General features: G+C 42.6%; 1 protein-coding gene across 9 annotated transcripts in view; it reads left to right on the top strand.

The window, feature by feature from the left end:
- Plpp4 (phospholipid phosphatase 4) overlaps positions 1-14,886 on the top strand; it is a 126,148-nt gene extending 111,262 nt beyond the window's left edge. For 8 of the 9 annotated variants that reach the window (XM_087185214.1, XM_021253332.2, XM_087185217.1 and 5 more), the window contains one exon: positions 14,337-14,886. In XM_087185214.1, coding sequence (XP_087041340.1) covers positions 14,337-14,536 — 200 coding nt within the window. In that variant the 3' untranslated portion in view covers positions 14,537-14,886. Of the gene's footprint in view, positions 1-374; positions 11,310-14,336 lie in introns of those variants that run through there. The other variant, XM_087185212.1, reaches the window with a different exon arrangement.
- Positions 14,887-20,260: the final 5,374 nt, after the last annotated feature.

The following is a 20,260-nucleotide window of genomic DNA, read 5'->3' as shown; positions in this document are numbered from 1 at the left end:
CTCTTCTTGTGTGCTCAAGGAGATTTTGCTTGAGTCCTGCCAGGATGTAAGGCCTTCTGTGTAAAATTACCCAGGGCCTCAGACCCAAATGTAATTTTCCTCCTGGATCACTTACTTCAATCTTTAGACTTGGTGCTAAGTGTTTTGGGGGGTTTTTTGGGCTATTTTTTCATATCAAATCGAATGTACAAGGTCAAGCATGTGCCCAGCCAGGGACTGATTCCAGCAATGTTTTAAGTGGTAGCTACAAGGTTGGAACGAGGCTTACCTCTAGCTATCAGTCCAGTGATGTTTGTTAGAAATCTAAATCACACAAAACAAACGAGGGACTTGTTCCTGGAATGTTAACTAAAGCCTGCCGTGTCCCTCTGCAGATAAACTGCAGCTTACAGTCTGCCTGGAAGACAACCACCACCTACCACAGAAAACAGGGAACAGACAGAGGTGCCGCCCACAGGAAATGTGCCCTCCAGGGAAGCAGGATCTAGGACAGTATTTCCAAAGGGCAATCTTCAGATCATCTTGATCAGGTCATCCTGAGTTAGGAATTGGACTCTCAGATGGGGGAATGTGGCAACTTTACTTTTTAAATTATTTATTTATTTATTTATTTATTTATTGGCACCAGGGATGGAATGCCGGACCTTGCATGTTCGAGGAGGCAGGCGGTGGAACCACTGAGCTAAATCTCTGGCCCACTTTACTCTTTTTTTTGGTCCCCATTAAGTTTATTGGTACATTTTAGGTATAAAATACAGTTATATTCATCATTGGGATCTTGTACCATTACATGAGTATCTTGGTTCTTATTATTTTCCCCATTCCCCTGCCCTCCCTTCACCCCCTCCACCCTTCCCTATTTGCAAAGACTTTGTTTCCATTTTTTTCCTTTTCTCATATTTTTTCTTTTCCCTTTTTTCCTTTCCCCTGCCCCTCCCACTTCCCCTGCTCCTTTAGACCTTTCTTCCTATTACACAATATCAGTTATACATTTTTTAAATTACAATATCAATATCCAGGAGACAGTACCACAGATTTTACAGAATTTAAAAGGATATAGAAAGCATATTACAAAAATCTTTTTTGAAATAAATTTGACACCTTCTAAGAAGTACCTTGGAAGACAAATTAATGAAACTAACTCTGAAGGAAATATAAAATTTGAATAGCACCTATTAAAGAAAGTACATTCCTAGCTTGAAAAACGACATATGTGACAACAGCAGGCTCATATACATTTTAACTGATAAATTATATCAAACAAAGCAGAAAAAAGAAGGAACACTTCTCCCTTCATTTTAGGAACTCAACATTGTGCTAATCCTAAAACTGGATAAAGATAATAGAAGAAAAAAGTATGAACATAGATAGAAATTTGTTTAACAAAACAAACTATTAGAAGTCAGATCTGGCAGGGCCGGGGATTTAGCTCAGTGGTTTCGCCGCCTGCTGTGCAAGCACAAGGACCCAAGTTCCATTCCCAGTACCGAAAAAAACAAAAACAAAGAAGTCAGATCTGGCAGTATGTAGAAAGTGGTTTTGTTATAGGGATGGCAGTGTTGGTTCAGCATTGGAAGATCCACCCCCAAAAGACATCATTTTAACAGAGGAAAGGAAAAAGCCATATGATCCTGTCACTAGTTGGAGAAAAAGTATTGGACTAAATTCCACAGTTATTCATGGTAAAAGCTATTAGGAGACTAGATGTAGAACAGAACCTTCTCAACAGATTAAAGACATGTACTACATACTTCCAGTGAGAACACCTTATATGAACAGAGAGGATACAGTGCTTTCTCCTTAAGGTGGGGAACAAGGGCAGATATGCTTACTCTTTATCTGTCCATTAAACTTTGAAACCTAGGCCTAACCAAAATAGTCTGGCAATAAAATGACACAATTAGGATAGGATTGGCAAGGTAGAAGCAACATCTTTATATGTAGATGAAATGATCATCTACAGAGAAAATACTAAGAAATCTCTAGGAGCCCCTAGAACTTGTATTTGAATTTAGCAGGATTAGAAAACACAAGGTATATATAAACATTCAGGTCTATGTATACTTGCTATAAATGAAGAATTGGATATTGAAACTTAAAAGTTATGTAGGAGTACAAAGGACCTAGAAGTTAAACAAAAAACAACAAACAAAAAACAAACAAATAAAAAAACAGTGTTGGAAGACGTTTAGTACCTAATTTTAAGACTTCTTCTAAAGCTACAGTAATCAAGGCAGTGTTAGTGTAAGGGAAGACATATAGATCATTTGACTAAAAGACAATCTCGAAATAGAACCACACATATATGGTCCACTGAGTTTTGAAAGATTATTTAACATTAGCATTTTATAGAATATAAACTTAATTCAAGAGCCGAGGAAGAGATAGTGTTTTCAGCAAACGGCACTAGAACACCTGGTATCCATATATAAAAAATTAACCTCAACCCTTTATTTCCATACATGAAAATAACTTGAAGGGATCTATGAACCTAAATATGAAAGCCTAAAAGTATAAAATTTTAAGAAGAAATTATAAGGGAAAATGTTTATGAATTCAGGGTAGGCAAGAACTACCTAGGATACAAAAAACATGATGTATAAAAGAAAAAAAATTGATAAATGGGATTCCATCAAAATTTAGAACGTTAAATGACATCATTAAAATGAAAAGTAGTCCTTAAACAGACCATATTTACAATGCATATAACCTATGACCAGAATATATAAAGAACTCTTACAGCTCATTAATAGACAACCCAATTAAAAAGTAGACATAAGAAGATGATAAATAGCCAGTATAGCACAAGGAAAGGTTTGCAACTATAGAATCAGAAAAATACTAATCAGTACAGTAACGAGATTGAATTATACACTCATTAGGGAGATGAAGTTAAAAGTTTTAAAAGGCTTGTCATGACTTTTCCTTTTTGTTGGATTCTCCCCCTTTGTGTTTAATTTGTCACACCCAGTGGATTCATTCTGCTGAGTTTCCTGGGGTTGGGATCCTCATTGTCTTTTCCTAGGGTATTGTCTAAAATTTTTTGGAGTGCCAGTTTGATATTCATGAAGTTCCTGAGGTGCTCTTTATCATGAAAGTATCTTATTTCTCCATCAATTTTGAAAGATAGTTTTGCAGGGTACATCCATCTGGGTTGGAGGCTGTTTTCCTTTAGGGCTTGAAATACATCACTCCAAGCTCTTCTTGCCTTGAGGGTTTGCATTGAGAAGTCTGCTGTGATTCTGATGGGCTTTCCTTTGTATGTGATTTGTTTCTTTTCTCTCACTGCTTGTAGAGTTTTGTTCTTCTGTTGGATTTCTGGAATCCTAACTATTATATGCCTATGTGTAGATTTTTTTTGATCAAGGCTCTTTGGAGCTCTATATGCCTCAGTTATCTCTATGTCAAGTTCTTTTCCCCTGCTTGGGAAGTTTTCTGCCATCACTTCTGTGAAGAGATTTTTTATGTCATCTGCACTCTCTCCTCTTTCTTCATTGACTCCAATCAGCCTTATGTTATTCTTCTTTGCATCGTCTAGCAGCTGCTGGATTGATTTCCCTTACAATTTTAAAGCAATTTTTCTTTTCCTGGTCACTAACTGCAATCTTATCTTCTGTATCTGAAATTCTATCCTCACATTGGTTCATTCTGCTGTGCAGACTTTTGATGGAGTTTTTAATCTCTTGGAAATCTGTTTGTATCTGTTTTATGGATTCCATTTGTTTCCTATGTTGGGATTCCATCATGCTTCTCAGATCCTCTTTTTTTTATCTGTGTCCTCTCTAGATTTATTAATCATGTCTTGCACCATGAGCACAATCTTTGCTGTTATCTGAGTAATTATTTCTGATTTCATTTTTCCCAGATCCTCTTTTGTTGCCAGTTCAGAGAGTCCAGGTGGTTGAGTATCAGATTGTTCCATCTGGTTTCCCTTTGGGGTTGCTGTAGGTGATCCAGAAGTCTGTTTTTGAGGCTTATTTACATGTCTTCTCATTTCCATGGGTGGGGGGGTGTGTGCTTCTGGTGCCCACGTGGCTCAGCTTCCCTGCCCTAGGAACTTGGGATGGCGGTGGGGGAGCTTCCTTCTGGGTGCTGGGACTGGCTCAGCTTCTCTGCCCTAGGACTATGGGATGGTTGCAGGAGAGCTTCCCACTTTACTTTTTAACAAGCAAGCATAACCTTTCCGTTGCAGTCTGAGAAGCATAGGTAAAGAGCTCCTCTGTGAGTGTTTACTTTGAACAAATGAATGAGCATTTGTTTGCTTGGATAAATGGCCTTCCACAATCAGTGTGTGGCCCAAGCCTCTTCCTCCTTTACCTTTTGTCCTGCTTCCTCCAGGTGTTGTTTCCCTCCTGGCTTTTCCTGTCTCTGCAGTGAGCTGCCTTGGACTGCCCCCTTCTCACCTGCTCTGGGGGCTCATTCAGTGGTAGGGAGGCAGGAAACTAAGATTAAGGGTGAAGGGAACACCAAGTGGGGGCCACCTTCCCCCCTGTCTTCTCTGGGGGATTCATGTTTCTCCCACCACGGCTCCAGGTTCTCTTAATCCTTCTCAGCATTGGGTGTGCTCTCCACCCTCCTGGGGCTCCTGCCCTAGATATCAGGTGTCTCCAGCGCAGCTTTGCTGCAGGGTGTGGGGAAGAGATGCTGAAACGGTTTGGGTGAGTGGATGCAACAGCCATCAAGTGCTGATCAAGAACTGAGGCCTGCTGGATGGTCAGGAGTGGACCACAGGGATGTGGCCTGAGCCCTTCGTTGTTCTTTAGTTTTCCCAATGACTCAGATGAAGTTTTAGATGCTATGGAGCCACATTGTAGGGGTGAGGGAAGAGAGAGGGAGGGAGTCACTGAGCCAACAGCAACAAGGGCCTATACCCACTGCACCTTTGAAACCGGGAATATTTTCCCACAGGCTCATTGTTGCCCATATGTTCAGGACATTTCCCCATGAAGAATAGTAGGGGCCAAACGGTCTTGTATGAATTTTTTCCCATGTATTCCTGTGAACAACATTTTCTTCTTTGAGCACAGGAACCATAATCCCTGAATATTTCATGGAACAGTTTCATAGGCTGATTGAAATAATGGACCCAAATGTATTTTGTAATTAAACATGCCTGTATAAATGCAAATTGGCATCACTGTTGCTTAGCACATTGTCTCTAAGGAAGGACAAGTTGTATTTCTCAAATAACGGAGTTGGTAGCAGATATATTTTTGCAACATGATCTGTTTGTAAGCTGTGAATAGTGGGTTTTCAGTTTTATTCAACCACTTTGGATTTGGGGAGCGATTAAAAGTTTCAGAATTGAATAGATTTTTTTCCCTTTATCTCACAGGTAGGTAAAAGCTTTTGCATAGTGACTTTGCACTAAAAATCTAAGACATAAGGTTGGCCTCTTCTGAACTTCCTCTACCCCTGGACTATTTGTCATTCATTGCCTCTGTGGCGGAGGAATGTGGCCATGGTGAAAGAATGCAGAATTCCAGCTCTTGGCTTTAGGAACTGGTAGATTCATAATGCAGCTGGTGAACCCAAGGCCCATGACAATAAGACCTCACAACCTTTCTATCTGGCAGGCACAGAAATAGACTGAGCAGCAGAGAGAGACTATAAATATTCGGTGGGAAAAGCAAAGTGAGAGAAGGATGTCCAGTGATGCTAAGGGCCATGTTTGGAGGAGAAGCCCAAACTGTGTCATGGGAGACTTCTGTAGCCCAAACTAAACATGGATCAGACAGTACAGGTCATTGCTAGGGCTCAGACATCAGCTCAATTCTGCCATATCTTTTTGACTTGTATCCCTGAAATCAGCCAGGTGAGGAACATGCCTTTCCTTGGATTTTTTAATGGGCTCTGCATCAGGTTCATTCTTTCTAAGTTCCCCTTCATCACTATTGCTGCCTTCTCCAGTTGTCCTCAACTGAGGAGTGAAGAGTTTCACTGTACTCCGAGGGACATTTAGCAATGTCTAGAGACATCTTTTGGGGGATGGTGCTACTGGCATTTAATGGGTAGAGGGCTGGAGGCTAAGGGACCAGATACCCTACAATACACAAGTCAATCTCTCCTCTGACAGAGTTATCCAGCCCCAATGTCAGTACTCCCAAGATTGAGAGACCCTGATCTACATCATACTTCAGTTCCATCTTTCTATCCTTTGTTACTTTTTAAGAAGCAACAATGTTTTGAAGATAGGAAATTTTATTAATTCAACCTGGTGTTATTATGGGAGAGATCAAAGAGGTCTTCAGTGTTTCCAGCTCAGCAATGGAATGGACAGCAAGATTTTCAACAACTGTGTAGGTGGAGGTCTGAGGCAGGGCACCTGATTGAGATTATGGTTTTTCATCAGTGGACTGAGCTGCCTACTGACGGTGGGCAGGGATCATCAATCCTGATGAAAATCCACATGGAGCACCACAGATGTCAACAAAACCTTAGTCTCTCTTGTTATAGACTTTGTTAACAGCGTTAGTATTATGAGATTTTATAACTCCATTTCAATTTTAATTTAAGCAACTGCCTAATGTGGAAATGCCTCTGATTACTCTATTACATATTCATATCTAATAAATAGTCCGTAATCTCAAATGGCTTGCTGTGTCAGTCTTTGGTTATTTCTGTTGTTTCTATCTTTCCAGTCCACTCCAAATATACAAGTCTGCTGTTTTATGGGAGAAAAATAGAGGGGCACAAGTGTAGGGAGGGAAGCATTTTAGCAACATTTCCTCAGAAACAGAATGGGTAGATCAAGACTAAATCTCTGTGTGGCTGATGTTCTCCAAGTCTGTAACACCTTGACTTTTTGGTCAACTGGAAACTGGAGAGCTTCATAGGGGATGCTAGCTCAAAGCCTTGTGCCTTGCAAAGGGGCTCATCTTCGTGATTAACGGGATGTCTTGAGAGCTAAGACTTGTGGAATTCCTGTGTTAAAGAATGTAAATGTAGAGAGAGTGCAGACAATATCGTTAAACCAGTGTGTTTTCACGTGTGTGTGTGTGTGTGTGTGTGTGTATGTGTGTCTGTGTCTGTGTGTGTGTTTATGGTTTATGGCCAGGGGAGGATCACAGCTTGGAGAGGCAGGAACATTTTTGCTTCACTGCTGGTCATATATTGAGACCTCACCCCAGGTCTTTGCTCCTAGATCCTTGCTCCTCTTGTGGGAATTCAGGTTTAGATGGAACCATTTAAGCAACACAAATTTCGGTAATCATAGGTCATTTTGAGCAGCCTAGGTGCCTGTGGGGTGTTTCATTATGAGAAAGAGCATGTTCCTCTGAACGTAATCCAGAAAAACAAGTCAGAGGGAAGAAACATTCATTCATTCCCACTCAGACTGAACTTGGAAACCTTTCAAGTCAGCCTCAGACGGTGCTGTTTGTCTGAGTGATTTTCAAAATGCCCACCTTTGGGTTTACCTGGCTTCTCTGACTGGGCTGTGAGGCATGACTTGAAATAAAAATAAACTTACATGTAGTTACCAGACTTCAGTTGATTTTCAACCCTGCAGATGTGTTTGGAGAGGCAGACACTGTGTTGGACTGTCGGTATGTGCCGCAAGACTCCCAGCTTCAAAACAGCCAGGCAGAGGCTCTTTCCCTATGGAAAGACCCTTTCATCAAAGCCTGATGGCATTCTGCAGTGCCCACCTCTCCCTCCCACCCCCACCCCTGCCCCGAGCTGAGGGGCACTCTCTTAATCAGGCCTTCCCCGAGTTGTCAGTTGTTGGAAGCAATCTCGAGGTTTACTCTGATTTGACTTGAAAAGGAGCTCTTGGAACTGTATTATGGTTTCCATCAAAAACCCACCAGCCTTGGGTAGAGCAAAACCACCATGCATCTCCCTCCCTTCCTCTCCTTGGTTCCAAGTTTATGGTGAGGACCTGCAATCATTTTTGTCGTCGGCTGCCTGACTCCTCTCTGGAAACCTCTAAGCCTTGTCTGCCCATGGAGTCCACCCACTTCTGCATCAGTATCCACGGCTCTCCTCAGGGTGATGTGAGTAGCCTGGAGCCCCTGGTCACCTCTGCCTGATCAGAGCACCCTAGAGGGGAACTTGGGCCTCAGGAGGGCCTTTCTCAGTCAGGACTTCTGCCTCCTCCTACCAGATTAGCTTGCTGCTTATTTTCCTGGGAAGAAAGACCTTGGTTGGGCTTGTCTCACGGACAACCAGGCTTCACTTTACTTGAGGAATCTCTTCTTTGCTGCCTGTAGTTTTCTTTTTCTTTTCCTATTTGAAATATTTCCAGAATCCAACTTCACATCCCTCCCTCGTATGATGATCCTGTTCCATTGACAGGAGTAGTGCAGCTGCCTTCCAGCCGGTCTCCCTCCTTCCTCGCTGTCCCTTACACTGCACCCAGAGTGAGCCTTTAGGATTGAGTTTGCATGTGTGACCCTTGCCAGAATCTTCTGGTGTGGCTCTGTTCATTTACCACCACAGCCCATGTCCTGCAGTGGCCTGCGAGAGCTTGCCCCTCTGCCCTCCCTGCTTGTGTGTCCCCAACCTCTAGGTTTCTTGCTACTTCTTGAACAGTCCAGGCCCTTTACACTGTCTCATTCTTGTGCCTGGGATGCCCTTTTGCCAGATGTGAGTGTGGCTTCTTCCCTTTCCCTCTCCTAATCTTGGCTTACAGTTCACCTGGGTCTTTTGATGATCACTTGATTTAAATTGCAGCTCATCCTTCACATCTGAACTCTCTCCCCTTGCTCATACCACCTTCTGACAAACTAAGCAATGAGTATGCATGGATTACTGTCCTTTCCTAAAGTCCAGGACAGGGATGTGGGTAGGCAGACTTTGCAAAGGATCAGATAGTAAATATCTTAGGTGCTCAATTACTTCATTTGTCTCCAGTAGTACATGGAAGCAGCTAAATAAGTAAACAAATAGTTTTGCATCATTTTCTGTCCCCTAAGAATATGCTCTCCACTTAGGCAGAGATTTGGGTGTCTTTTGCTGGCATGGCACATGGTATATCAAAAACCTTCAGGGCCATCCTCTCTATGAAACCTGTAGGGGAAGAAGCCTTCCTGAGTTCTTGCAGCTCTTGGTAGCCCCGGATATTGTTGGCTTTCGCAGCATAGACCGAGTCTCTGCCTCTGCCCTGCATGGTCTTCTCCATGTCTCTTCACATCATCTTCTCTCTTGTGTGTGTCTGCTCTGGGTCCAGATTTGCCTTTTTTTAAAGATACAGTCATATTGGATCAGGGCCCAAACTAATGAGCTTATTTTAAATAGATTACTTCTGAAATGACCTTATTTCCTACTGAGGCCACATTCTGAATTACAAGGGATTAGAATTGCAGTATTCCTTTTGAAAGGAAACAATTCAACTCATCACAGTGCTCAATAAATATGTGCTGAATGAATGAGTGAATGGATGGATGATTTTGACTAAATTATGTTTCTTTTTTACTAGTTTTATTTTTATTTACAATGGTTTCAATATAATAAGCATTATTCTTTGAAAGTTCTTTCCATTTAAAGTAAATTTTTAAAATACACTTTAAATATTCATTTACTCATTTGTTCCTTCATGCCTCTTTGTGTGTGCAAAGCTGTCTTACTGAGTAATACAGTCATGGCTCCTGCCCTTCCGCCTACAGTATACCAGGTAGGTCATGCATTTTCCAGGCTACATGAGTTCTTCTGTAGAAACTCAGTCACAAAAACAGGAAAACCTCACTAGTAGTAGAATCACTAGAAAGAATAAAAATAGCAACAGCAACAAAAATCATTGGAATCATTGAGTTTTCCAGAGCTGAATTTTGCCCTTGTATCTTGGGTTATGGAGCCCAAAGCATACAAGATCTCCTGTCAAGGCAGCTTAGTGATGTCGGATGTTGCCATGGTGACAGTAAGGGATGTACTCCTCTCGGGAAAATGACAGCATATCTTCAGAAGCCTTTCTCCTTGTTTGGGCTCAAGCTGGTGAACATAGCCTGGCATCTTGGTATGCTCAGCCTTGTGAGGTCTTTTCTGGTACTTAGACCTCATGAGAAGGGGAAAAGTTTGTGACCACTTTATACATGACGATTCAATTACCAGGTTTCCTGATTCAAAGTTACTTTTCCCACTATCATTGGAGTCCGTCTGTTGTTGGTTTCTCTTTTTTTTTCAAATAAAGAACAGCTTCGTTGAAGTATAGTTTGCCTTTTTTGTGTGCATGTGCTTTATTTCCTTTTGAAGCAAAACATTTATTGGTACATTTTAGATATACATAATGATAACACTCATCATAGGGAATTTGTGCCTGTGCATGATATATCTTGCTTCTTTTTTTCCCATCCCTCCTTGACCTTGAAATATAATTTGTAAACATAAAACTCTCCCTTTTTATTTTTTAATTTTTAGAACATTTTAAAAGCTTTTCTTAGTAGATATTTGCAGTGTTAGTAGTATATCAGTAGCTATTTACACACTAATTATATTCATTGTGGTCCCTTTTAAATTATACAGTTAATTTATTATATATTTAGAGTTGTGCAGGCATCAGCACTCTCTAATTCCAGAACATTTTTATCAATTCCCCAGAATCCCAAACCTATTAGCATCACTCCACATTCCCCCATCCCCCAGCTCCTGGTTACTAGTCTACTTTATGTCTGTGTGTGTGTGTGTGTGTGCACATGTGCACACACATGCTCAGGACGTTCCATGTAATTGGAACCATGCCATATGTGGCCTTTTGTGCCCGGTGACACTGACTCTGTAGTGCATCTTGTAAATGTTGTTCAAACACTGAGATTCCACCTCACCCCAGAAAGAATGGCTGCTATCAAGAAATCAACCAATAGCAAATGCTGGTGGGGGTGTGGGGAGAAAGGAACCCTTCTCCATTGTTGGTGGGAGTGCAGGCTGGTGCAACCACTGTGGAAGTCAGTATGGAGATACCTCAAAGATCTAGGGCTAGAGGTCCCATCTGACCCAGCTATTCCCCTGCTGGGGATCTTCCCAAAAGAATTAAAAGAATCATACCACAGCGATATATGTGCACCCATGTTTACAGTGGCACAGTTTGTAATAGCTAAAGCTTGGAAATAGCCCAAGTGCCCATCAACTGGAAACTGGATAAAGAAGATACAGGGTTTTTTTTTTTTAATAAAATGGAGTACTATTCGGCCACAAAGAATGAGAAATTAGAGACATTTATAGCTAAATGGATGGACATTGAGGCGATACTCAAGTGAAATAAATAGGACACACGTGTAAATACTGAATAGTTCCTCTAATATGAGAAACTGAAAGTGTAAATAAGGATTAAAATGATTAAAATGAATAATTAATAATTTGAAATAGGAAGAAAAGTTCCAAAGGGGTAGGGGAAGTGGGAGGGGAAGGGGAAAGGAAAAAAGGGAAAGGAAAAATTATGAGAAAAGAAAAAAATGGAAACAAAGTCTTTGTAAATAGGGAAGGGTGGAGGGGGTGGAGGGTTCACAGGGAATGGGGAAAAAATAACCAAGATACATCATGCACAGGTACAAGCACCCAATGATAAATGTCAACGTATTGTATACCTAAAATGTACCAATAAAAGAATTGAAGCAAAAAAAAAAAAATGTCGTTCAGTTCATCTCAGTTCACCAAACACTTACTGAATAAAAGCTCTTTGGAGATTTGGATAAACAAATATGAATTAGGCAGTCTGGGGACCTAGACAACACCATGTGTGGGGAGACAGGCTTGGAAATGGGGTGCAACATTGAGGGGGTAGAAGTGAGACTGTCAGGTGTATGTCTGGGCCATGCTGAGGGTCAACAGAGCTACAGAGGGATGTGAGAAATGTTCTTCCCCATCCCACATCAGACAACTGGTCACCTTATGTCCCTCAGTCCAATGGAGACATCACCCCTCTATTAAAGGATGGGCACCTTCAGTTTCTCAAATGGGCCAAGCCCTTTCCTCCCACTGCCTAGAAAACTGCATATTCCTCCATGGCTCCACCTCCCTACTTTCCCTGGTTAATGGTTCCTCATCCTTCAGGTCTTGGCCTGTGGGTTGCATCCGTAGCAGAAGTGCCTGCTCCAGATTAGCCCAGGCCACTCTGCTGGGCCAGCTCCCAGCTCTCCATACACCCTGGTGCTATCCCAGCTGCAGCTGTCTGTGAAGCTGTTATGATTTGGATCCATCTTGCCCCCCCCCCCACCCTGGTCAGTAAACTCTGGGAAGGAAAGGACTTGTATGCTTCATTCATTTTTGTGCCCTAGACCTGGCCATCATGCCTGCCACATGCAATACACATGTCTATTGGAACAATGACCCCAGTGCTAAGTAAGGAGACAGCACCATCTGGATTCCATGGACACTGAGATCCATTCATTGCCCTTTGAACCCTCTAGTCACCTGCTACCGTATTTGAGGTGATCCTCACCCCCAAACCACGATCTTCCCTGCTGGGGTGTTCTCAGGCTAAGGTGCTTCAGCCCCTGTCAGGGGAATCACTTCACCTCTCTGACTTTCAGTTTCCTTAGCTTTCAAGTGGAGTCCTCAATATCCACCTCATTGAGTTGGCATAGCAGTTTAACAATATATTACTTCTAAAGGTTATGCCATAGAGCATGTCGAAATAAAACTTAAAAAGCAGTATCCATCACTGTTATACTGTTCCCCTCTCATCCTGTTCCAGAACTCCAGGGGCATTTTGATCCTTCCTCATCCTATTTCTCAACTCATCCATCTAAATTTCTAACCTCTTCAGCATGGCCATATTTTCATAGTGTTTTAAATAAACTTCTGATGAACTTTAAAAAAAAACATTTCTCACCCAAGAAAATATAAAGCACTATGTTCTATGAGTTCTTAAGCAGAGACTCAAACCATAGCTAACATGATTAAATGATGTGGCTGCTCAAATAAAGAATGAATTCATGTAACCTGTGGTGTGAGGTATACGCTTTGCTCTTTGGTCTGTTTGATAGCCAATAGCTTAAATGCAGATATTGTAGATCATTTTAGATGCTAATAAAAATAATGCCCTGGGAGGCTGTTCCCTGGGGTTGGAGAAGAAAACAAAACAATACAATAATGCCACTCTAAGGCCTTGATCTATAAAAAGCTCTAGCATATTTTATGGGCTGGTCCCTGAGCACTGGCGATTAGGGAAAACCATTGCCTCTCACCTGAGCCCAGGTGGACACACTCATCAGCCATGGGCCTGCTGCTTTGCCAAAGCTGGGACCTCTGAGAGTCACCTGTCATCAAACCTGGAATGAACCTGTCATGGCCTAGCATAGTACCCTGGACCAGCACAGTCTACAGAATCAGGACATGGATTAAAGCCCAATACTGGGGAAAGTAGGGCAGATGCTACTTGTCCGTATGAAATCTGTGTGATTCAACAAGATAATAAATGTGTTAGTAGAAATCCCCCAAAGAATGTCAATTTAGCCTAGCAGCAACCTTAATGAGAGATTTTTGGTTAAGGGTGTTTCTCTACTGTGTTAGGATATTTTGGCAAGAATGATCCATAGAGGCAGTGCCCACACAGCGAGAGCTATTGTGGTGGGCTACTTGTGTGGGGTCTCTTCACAAGAGCCGAACACCCTCTTTGGTGAGGGGCTGACCCATGTCGGAGGGCCTGTCTTGCCTGCACACATGCTTTCCTGCCTCATCTGCCTATTGTGGCTTCTTCAACTTTGTGATATTTGGATCTTAGTGGAGAGATCAGACATCTCCCTGCAGAAGTTTGCTGAATGTGCCAACCCTGTCAGATATTTTATTCACTTTGTCTGAAGGAATCTGCTTACCCCAGGCAGAGACCAGTGTACCCGCTGGGTTTTTGTGGCCCACCAACAAGATCTGAAGACTCTAGTGGGGAACTGCTTAGGGAAGACAAAAATCACACCCCCTGAGAATATTTGCATGCTAGAGAGGTGGCTGGAATTCTTTAAGAGTTTAGAATTGACTTTAAAAATCAGGAAAATTAGGGAGGAATGAGAGGTTGAAGGGAGGGCAGAGGAATGGGGAAACAAGAACCAAGAGAGATTATGTAAAGGTGCAAATTTCCAATGATGGTACATGTATACCTAAAATGTACCAATAAAATTAATTTAAAAATCAGGAAAATAATAGTTTATGCTATGTTCAGATGTGAGTTAAAGAAATGAAGGGAAGAACCAAGTGCTCTTTTTTTTTTAAGTGCTAGAAAGGAGGATGCTTGCAGAACATACTGATATTTACACTTCCAGTGTGGTTTCTTTCCTTTAGTTTTCCAGGGTGTCCTGTAAGCAAGCCAATTCCTGGAGCAGGTGGGAAAAGTGCTTTCCGGAAAACTTAACCGGCCGCATGTGAATGAAGAGTAACACATTTCTCCCATTTTGCTCCTTGCTCCCTAGATTCTTTTGTTGGTGGAGTGATCGGCCTCATTTTTGCGTACATCTGCTACAGACAGCACTACCCTCCGCTGGCCAACACAGCTTGTCATAAACCATATGTCAGTCTTCGAATGCTGACCTCAATGAAGAAGGAGGAGATGCCCACAGCTGACAATGCGCCCACCTTGCCTCTGGAGGGGATCACTGAAGGCCCTGTATGATGAGAATCCTGGGCGCATGGACCCTGAGCCCCCGGCCCATTCTTCCACCCTGACTTCACAACACAGTGGAAAATGGTTTTCTGTAGTGTGTTTCTCATCAGTTGTCTCTCAGAGTTTCCCTTCTTCTCGTTCCATTTTGCCAATGGCGTTCTTGCCACTCTCAGTGTTCCCTATCAGCGTTTTTGAAGTTATAAGGTTAGGACAGCAGGAACAATCTGAGAGATGTGGGGGAAGAAGGCTGCAGAGATGGGGTGGGTGTAGCTCGGCTGATTCCTCCACCTGAAATGTTTGCTGTAACCACTTTCCTCTGTTCTCATGGTTGTCAAACATAATAAACCTCATACCTGGAAGACGTGGTGTTGGCTGTACACTGTGACAAAAAATCATCCAGTACTGCCTGAGGTTTCGCAGCAGACGCTCAAAGCCAGCTCTGCCCATAGGTCATTCCAGGAGCTGAGGTTGGAACAAAAAGCTCACATCTGAGCTGTCATCTTCTCATAGCACATGTCTCTCAAATGGGTTTTAAAATTAGAGGTGTAGCTGTGACATTTCCAGGGCTTTTTGAAGCACTGATTCAGAAGGGTATGAGATAAATAACTCCATACATAGACCTCTACAAAGTACAAAGGAAATAAAGACGCAGAGGACTCATGTTGGGGAGAAGTTCACTGTAAAGGTCACTGCAGGTGTCTCTGGGTTTCCAGGTCCAATATTCTTCCAGCCTTCCGGTCTAGGTGTGGGAGTCAGTGTGTCTGTAGCTCAACCTCTTACAGAAAATTCTGTAGCACACTAGGAAGTGGTGTGACTAATGTCACAAATCGGACAACCACTGCTATGGGCTTACGTCAAGGGAGTGGCTGAGTGACCATTGGAGATAAGTAGTTTTGGATTGAGAGTTGTTCCCATTAGAATCTGTGTTTGGTAGAGCTCTGCACTAATGTGTTTGGGGGTGATGGCACTGTCCTGCTCCACTCTGGCAGGAAACATCATTGTGATAGGTCTCTGGCAGAAGGCACAAGAACAAAATGGGGAGGACACTGTTTCTGGCTCAGCTCTTTGCATTGTTGAATGCAGCCAGTCAACATTAATCTTTTCAGCCTGCATACAGAGCACTCTGCTCTTTGGCCAGCCTGTTCTTTTCAAAGCTGAGAGCATTCCTTGTTCACCTCTGCTCAGATGCATCCCCATGGCTCACCAGGTTCCTGGGCCTGGATACTCCAAGCTGATGCATCTTTAGTTTCCAGAGAGAGTCGATTCCCAGGAGTTAGTGTAGAAGTCTGCATTTTGAAACACTTGAGTGCTGTATAAATGTATGGTTCTGGGTTGGGTGTGCCTTTGATTAGTCAACTCTGCTAGAGGCTTAACCCTGGCATACAGGTACCACCACATAAAAAGCTGGTTGGTGAGCCCCAGTGCAGTCTCCAAAGCTGAGGTTCTTCCAAACTGGTTTTTGTACAGAGCCCTGTGATTGTCCCCTGGGTGGGGCGAGGGAGGAGAAGCCCTGAATTGACTTTCGTCCAAAGTCAAACCACTGATTTTATAAAATCACAGAGCTACACTTGCAAACAACTTTGAAAATGAATGAGAGATACTTTAAAAGTTAAATTATACTACTTTATAAAACATAATTTTAAATCCAAAGCTAAATTCATAGCAAATTAAAAGATTAATTTTCAGATTCAATAAAAATTCCACAATTGTCAAAAATAAAGCAAAAAACAAACATTTGGGGAAAGGAAGAACTGTTAGAAAGCCTGATAGGGTCCACATAGTTACTTAATTCTATTTTTGCCCAAATTCTGCTTTAGCAGGTAGAAGGAAAGGGAAAGAATTACACTTCAGTTAACGATCACTTAAAATTCTGGACCATGTGGTGTACATTTAAGATAAATGCCTAACATGGCCAGGACTCTACAAAGTAACAAAGAACAGAATATTGTTAATGCTGATAATTAGACTGAAAGCCCTAGAACAGGCTGTGTAAAAGCCTTGATTAAAATGTAATTAAAATTACAAAGGACACAATAACATGAAGCAAATGGCAGGATCCTTAGGAGTCATAATTAATAGCGAAAGGCAGTGCACAAAAGACAGGTGTTTTTGTGGGTCCATATGTTTTAATTTCATGCTCCATTAATGTGAGGGAAATGTAACATCATTATGAACAAATAAAATGACTACGATGAGGCCACTTGTCCCTTGGCCCCTGATCTTTCCTGGATATGAAGGGCTACCAATTCCATCTCTTTGGCAAGACAGGTTGCACACAAGCTGTGGGCTGCAAGACTTTTCCTCCCTTACTGAGTAAACCTGCTCAGAGTCCTAACTGGCGATTGGCAGTCACAGGGTCAAAAACACCTGTACTTCTAGGGACTGGGAGGGGATGCAGTGAAAGATGCAGGCCAGGGACATCAGGGAAGAGTAGAGACTTTGGAAAACCAAGGCCACACACCTCAGGGAAATGGTGCTGGGTCTCTTTAGCTCGTGTTGATTCTGTTTGCCTGGTAGGAAGGCAAACCTAGGGTTTTTGAGATATTCTTGTTTTTTTTTTTAAGAAATGAGAAGTCTTCATTTTTATGTAAAATTGTTTGATTTTTACTTTGGGCAACTATTTCCATTGCGGTGCTTTAGGATGCAGCTAACAAAGCACCCAACTGAAAGCAACTAACTGATCAGCAGAGTTTATTAATATTATAAATAATAAAAAGTAGAGAGTAAATGATCTCAAAGACCCCCAGCCCTTTCCATCCTCTTGCTCTACCGTCTTTAGTAGACCAATGAGACTCTCCTCATGGTCTCAAAATGACTGCAGCATCCTCATGAATCATGTCCTTGTCCAATCATGCTCATAGGGTGAGAGATGTCAGGCAGGGTGTCAGGCACCCATAGTCCCAGCTACTCCAATGGCTGACATGGGAGAATTGTTTAAGTTCATGAGTTCAAGACCAACCCCCATAAAAGAGTAAGACTATCTCTGAGAGAGAGAGAGAAAGAGAAAGAGAGAGAAAGAGAGTCACATGACAAGATAGCTCTACTGTGGGTCTCTCTTTATCAGGTTCAGGGACCCTTGACAGGCTGGAATCACAACTGGAATGCTCCCCAGGTCTTGCATTCAGTGATAACCCCCACTCCAGCATACTCACAAATCAAAACACTCACTTGACAGCTAAAAGGAGGCTGGCCTGATGTGTAGATTTGATCTTGTTCTCTGTCACTAGTTTTGAAACAAAAACTGAAGCAAAAAATACTTTCCAAAGATTTTAAAAGTGTGAGATGTACCATGACTTTTAATGAGAGAGTGCCTCTCTGGGGAGTGTTTCTGCCCTGGACTCAGGTGTGCAGGGGCATCTCTGCTCATGGTGCCTCTTACTTGGGGATACCGACTACCTGCTTTTGTTAAGCAGAACTATTAACATATTAAAAATGGCCTTGATGGCTCATAGCTATAATCATCCTCATACAAAAAGTCCACTCAGGTTCAACAGTTCATTGTAGTTTGCACCAATGCTGCCATCTGGGAAGGAGAGGAAATTAGAACTGGCACTTCAGAGGCAGATTTGTGGAGGGGAAAGGAAAAGAAAATGGCTTTAAACCAGTGTTTCTCATGAGAGCTTCAGAGAACTGGTCTGCCTTTGCAAAAATATATTACAAGTATGATTAACATATTCTAAATCTCCTCTTAGAGATTCAAAACACTTAACAACATAGCAAAGGCTCTGAAAAGCCTTGTAGTAAAGAAGCTGGCAACCCTGCAAATAGCTCTGCCACTTCATCTTGAGCTCTATACCAATATGCCTCAGTGTCTACATCTGCAAAATGGGAACATCAATCTTATGAGACTTTGTTGGACAGTTTATTGATCAAGAATATAAAATATCAGGCCACGACAGCTGTAACTATTGCAAAAATCCTGGGGCATCTAAGATAGAGCTATAGCAACTTCCTTGTCTTCATCCACATGGGCTGCCATAACAGAATCCCACAGATTGGGTGGTTTGCAAACAACAAACATTTATTTCTCAGAATTCTGGAGCCTGGAAGTCCCAGATGAAAGCATCTTCAAATTTAGTGTCTTCTGAGAACCTATTTCATGGTCTACTTCATAGACCATGGTCTTTTCACTTCATAGACCTATGTCATCATATTAGCTCTCCAGGGTTCCTTTGATAAAGGCACTGATCCCATTCATGAGGGCTCCATCCTAATGACCTAATCACCTTCTAAAAGCCCTGCCTCCTAATAATATCATGTCAGGGGCTAGAGTTTCAACTATGAATGGGGAGGCATTGATTATAGAGCAGTTGTGGTGAACCTATGGCGCATGTGGTGAAAGCTCTAAAAGGTTCACTATCACTGGTCTAGAGCAGCCCTGAAGAGAACCACTAATTCAAGCAAGGCAATACTGTGGTGGTCACCAAGTACTAGAGCCCTGGCTGCACTGTAATGCCTCCTCTGATTGTCACTGTCACCAGTGGGCAATGGTGTGATTTATCCTCTCAGTGAATCCAGGTTCCCAATATGAGAAGATTAACGTAATTGCACCATAAAATAACTGTGTTGGTTTAATACAACTTAAGATCTCTGAGAGGCTTAGCATAAGCCAGAGGTCGCTGTAACTATGTGGGAGAGAAGGAACACCACAGTGAGGGCATAGCAGGCCCAGGGGACTGGGGTTCCATGGAGCAAGAGGCTCACACAGAAGGGTCACTCCGTGTGGGGCCTCTCAGGAGGAGAATGAGCAGGAACATGGAAGGAGGAAGCTTGGCAACCTTAGGAAGAAAGTGAACCGATGCTTGCATTACTTGGGAAGAGCAGAAAATTAGAAAACCCTGTGAAAAGACTCAAAGGCTTGTGAGTCTTTTAAGGATCACAGAACATTCTGGTTCATGCTGAACCAATGCGGGAGAATGAGGGCTTGTAGCAGAGCACTGTCAGAGCCAGAGAGGTGATGCTCATACAGACAGGCAGGGCAGGTTTCAGTGGAGGGGTTTCAGGAAGTGGTGGCCCAGCTTCACTTGGAAAGGGGAGTCAGGTGCCGCATGTGGGTGAAAATGCCTGGGACTGGCGAACCTGGGCCTCTCTGCCTGAAGCAGCCTTTTCAGAGCACTGTGACATTCCACAGGCAGTCTTAGCCCACTGGAAGCCTTTTAGCTTCACCTTCAACCTCAGGAAAGATCCTGGAGGTCACTCGTAGCAAACAGCTGCTGGCTCAGGGGAAACCGCAGCCCAAGCAGGGGGTGCCTCTGGGGCTTGAACTGAGGAAGAGCCCAGTCCTAGAAGTATGCATGTGCACAAACCTCCTTGAACAAGTTACAAAGCTTTTAAAGACTCAGTGTCCTCTGCATAAGCTAGGGCTTTTGTAAAGATGAAATAAAGAAGGTGTGTACAGAAAGTGCTTTGCCCAGAGCTTCACATGTGTGAAGTTCTCAATACCTGTTGGCTGTTGCTGTAGTTTGGGTGGACCTATCACAGTATTGTGGATCATGAGCTGTTCTATGTGAGTGCATCTGATACTTTCTTGCATGTTGGCCCTTTTGCTTAAAATTTTTTCATATATGAATTCTGCACACCCTGGTCCCTCCCTGCCTAGAGGCTTCTTCCTAAGAACTCTGTGTCGGGATTTCCAGCAGCACTTGATTTCCTGGGGAAAGGTAGTAACAGGGTTTTCCATATCATTTCCACCACTTTATAGCTGAACAGATGTGGGATCAGAGAAGTGAAGTC

The sequence above is a fragment of the Heterocephalus glaber genome, unplaced genomic scaffold (genome assembly GCF_053883595.1).
Source record: "Heterocephalus glaber isolate CG9 unplaced genomic scaffold, H.glaber_assembly_v1.0 deba00001497, whole genome shotgun sequence".
In the NCBI taxonomy this organism is placed as follows: domain Eukaryota; kingdom Metazoa; phylum Chordata; class Mammalia; order Rodentia; family Bathyergidae; genus Heterocephalus; species Heterocephalus glaber.
The sequence above is the reverse complement of the archived record's forward strand: the minus strand, read 5'-3'. Positions and strand labels throughout refer to the sequence as shown.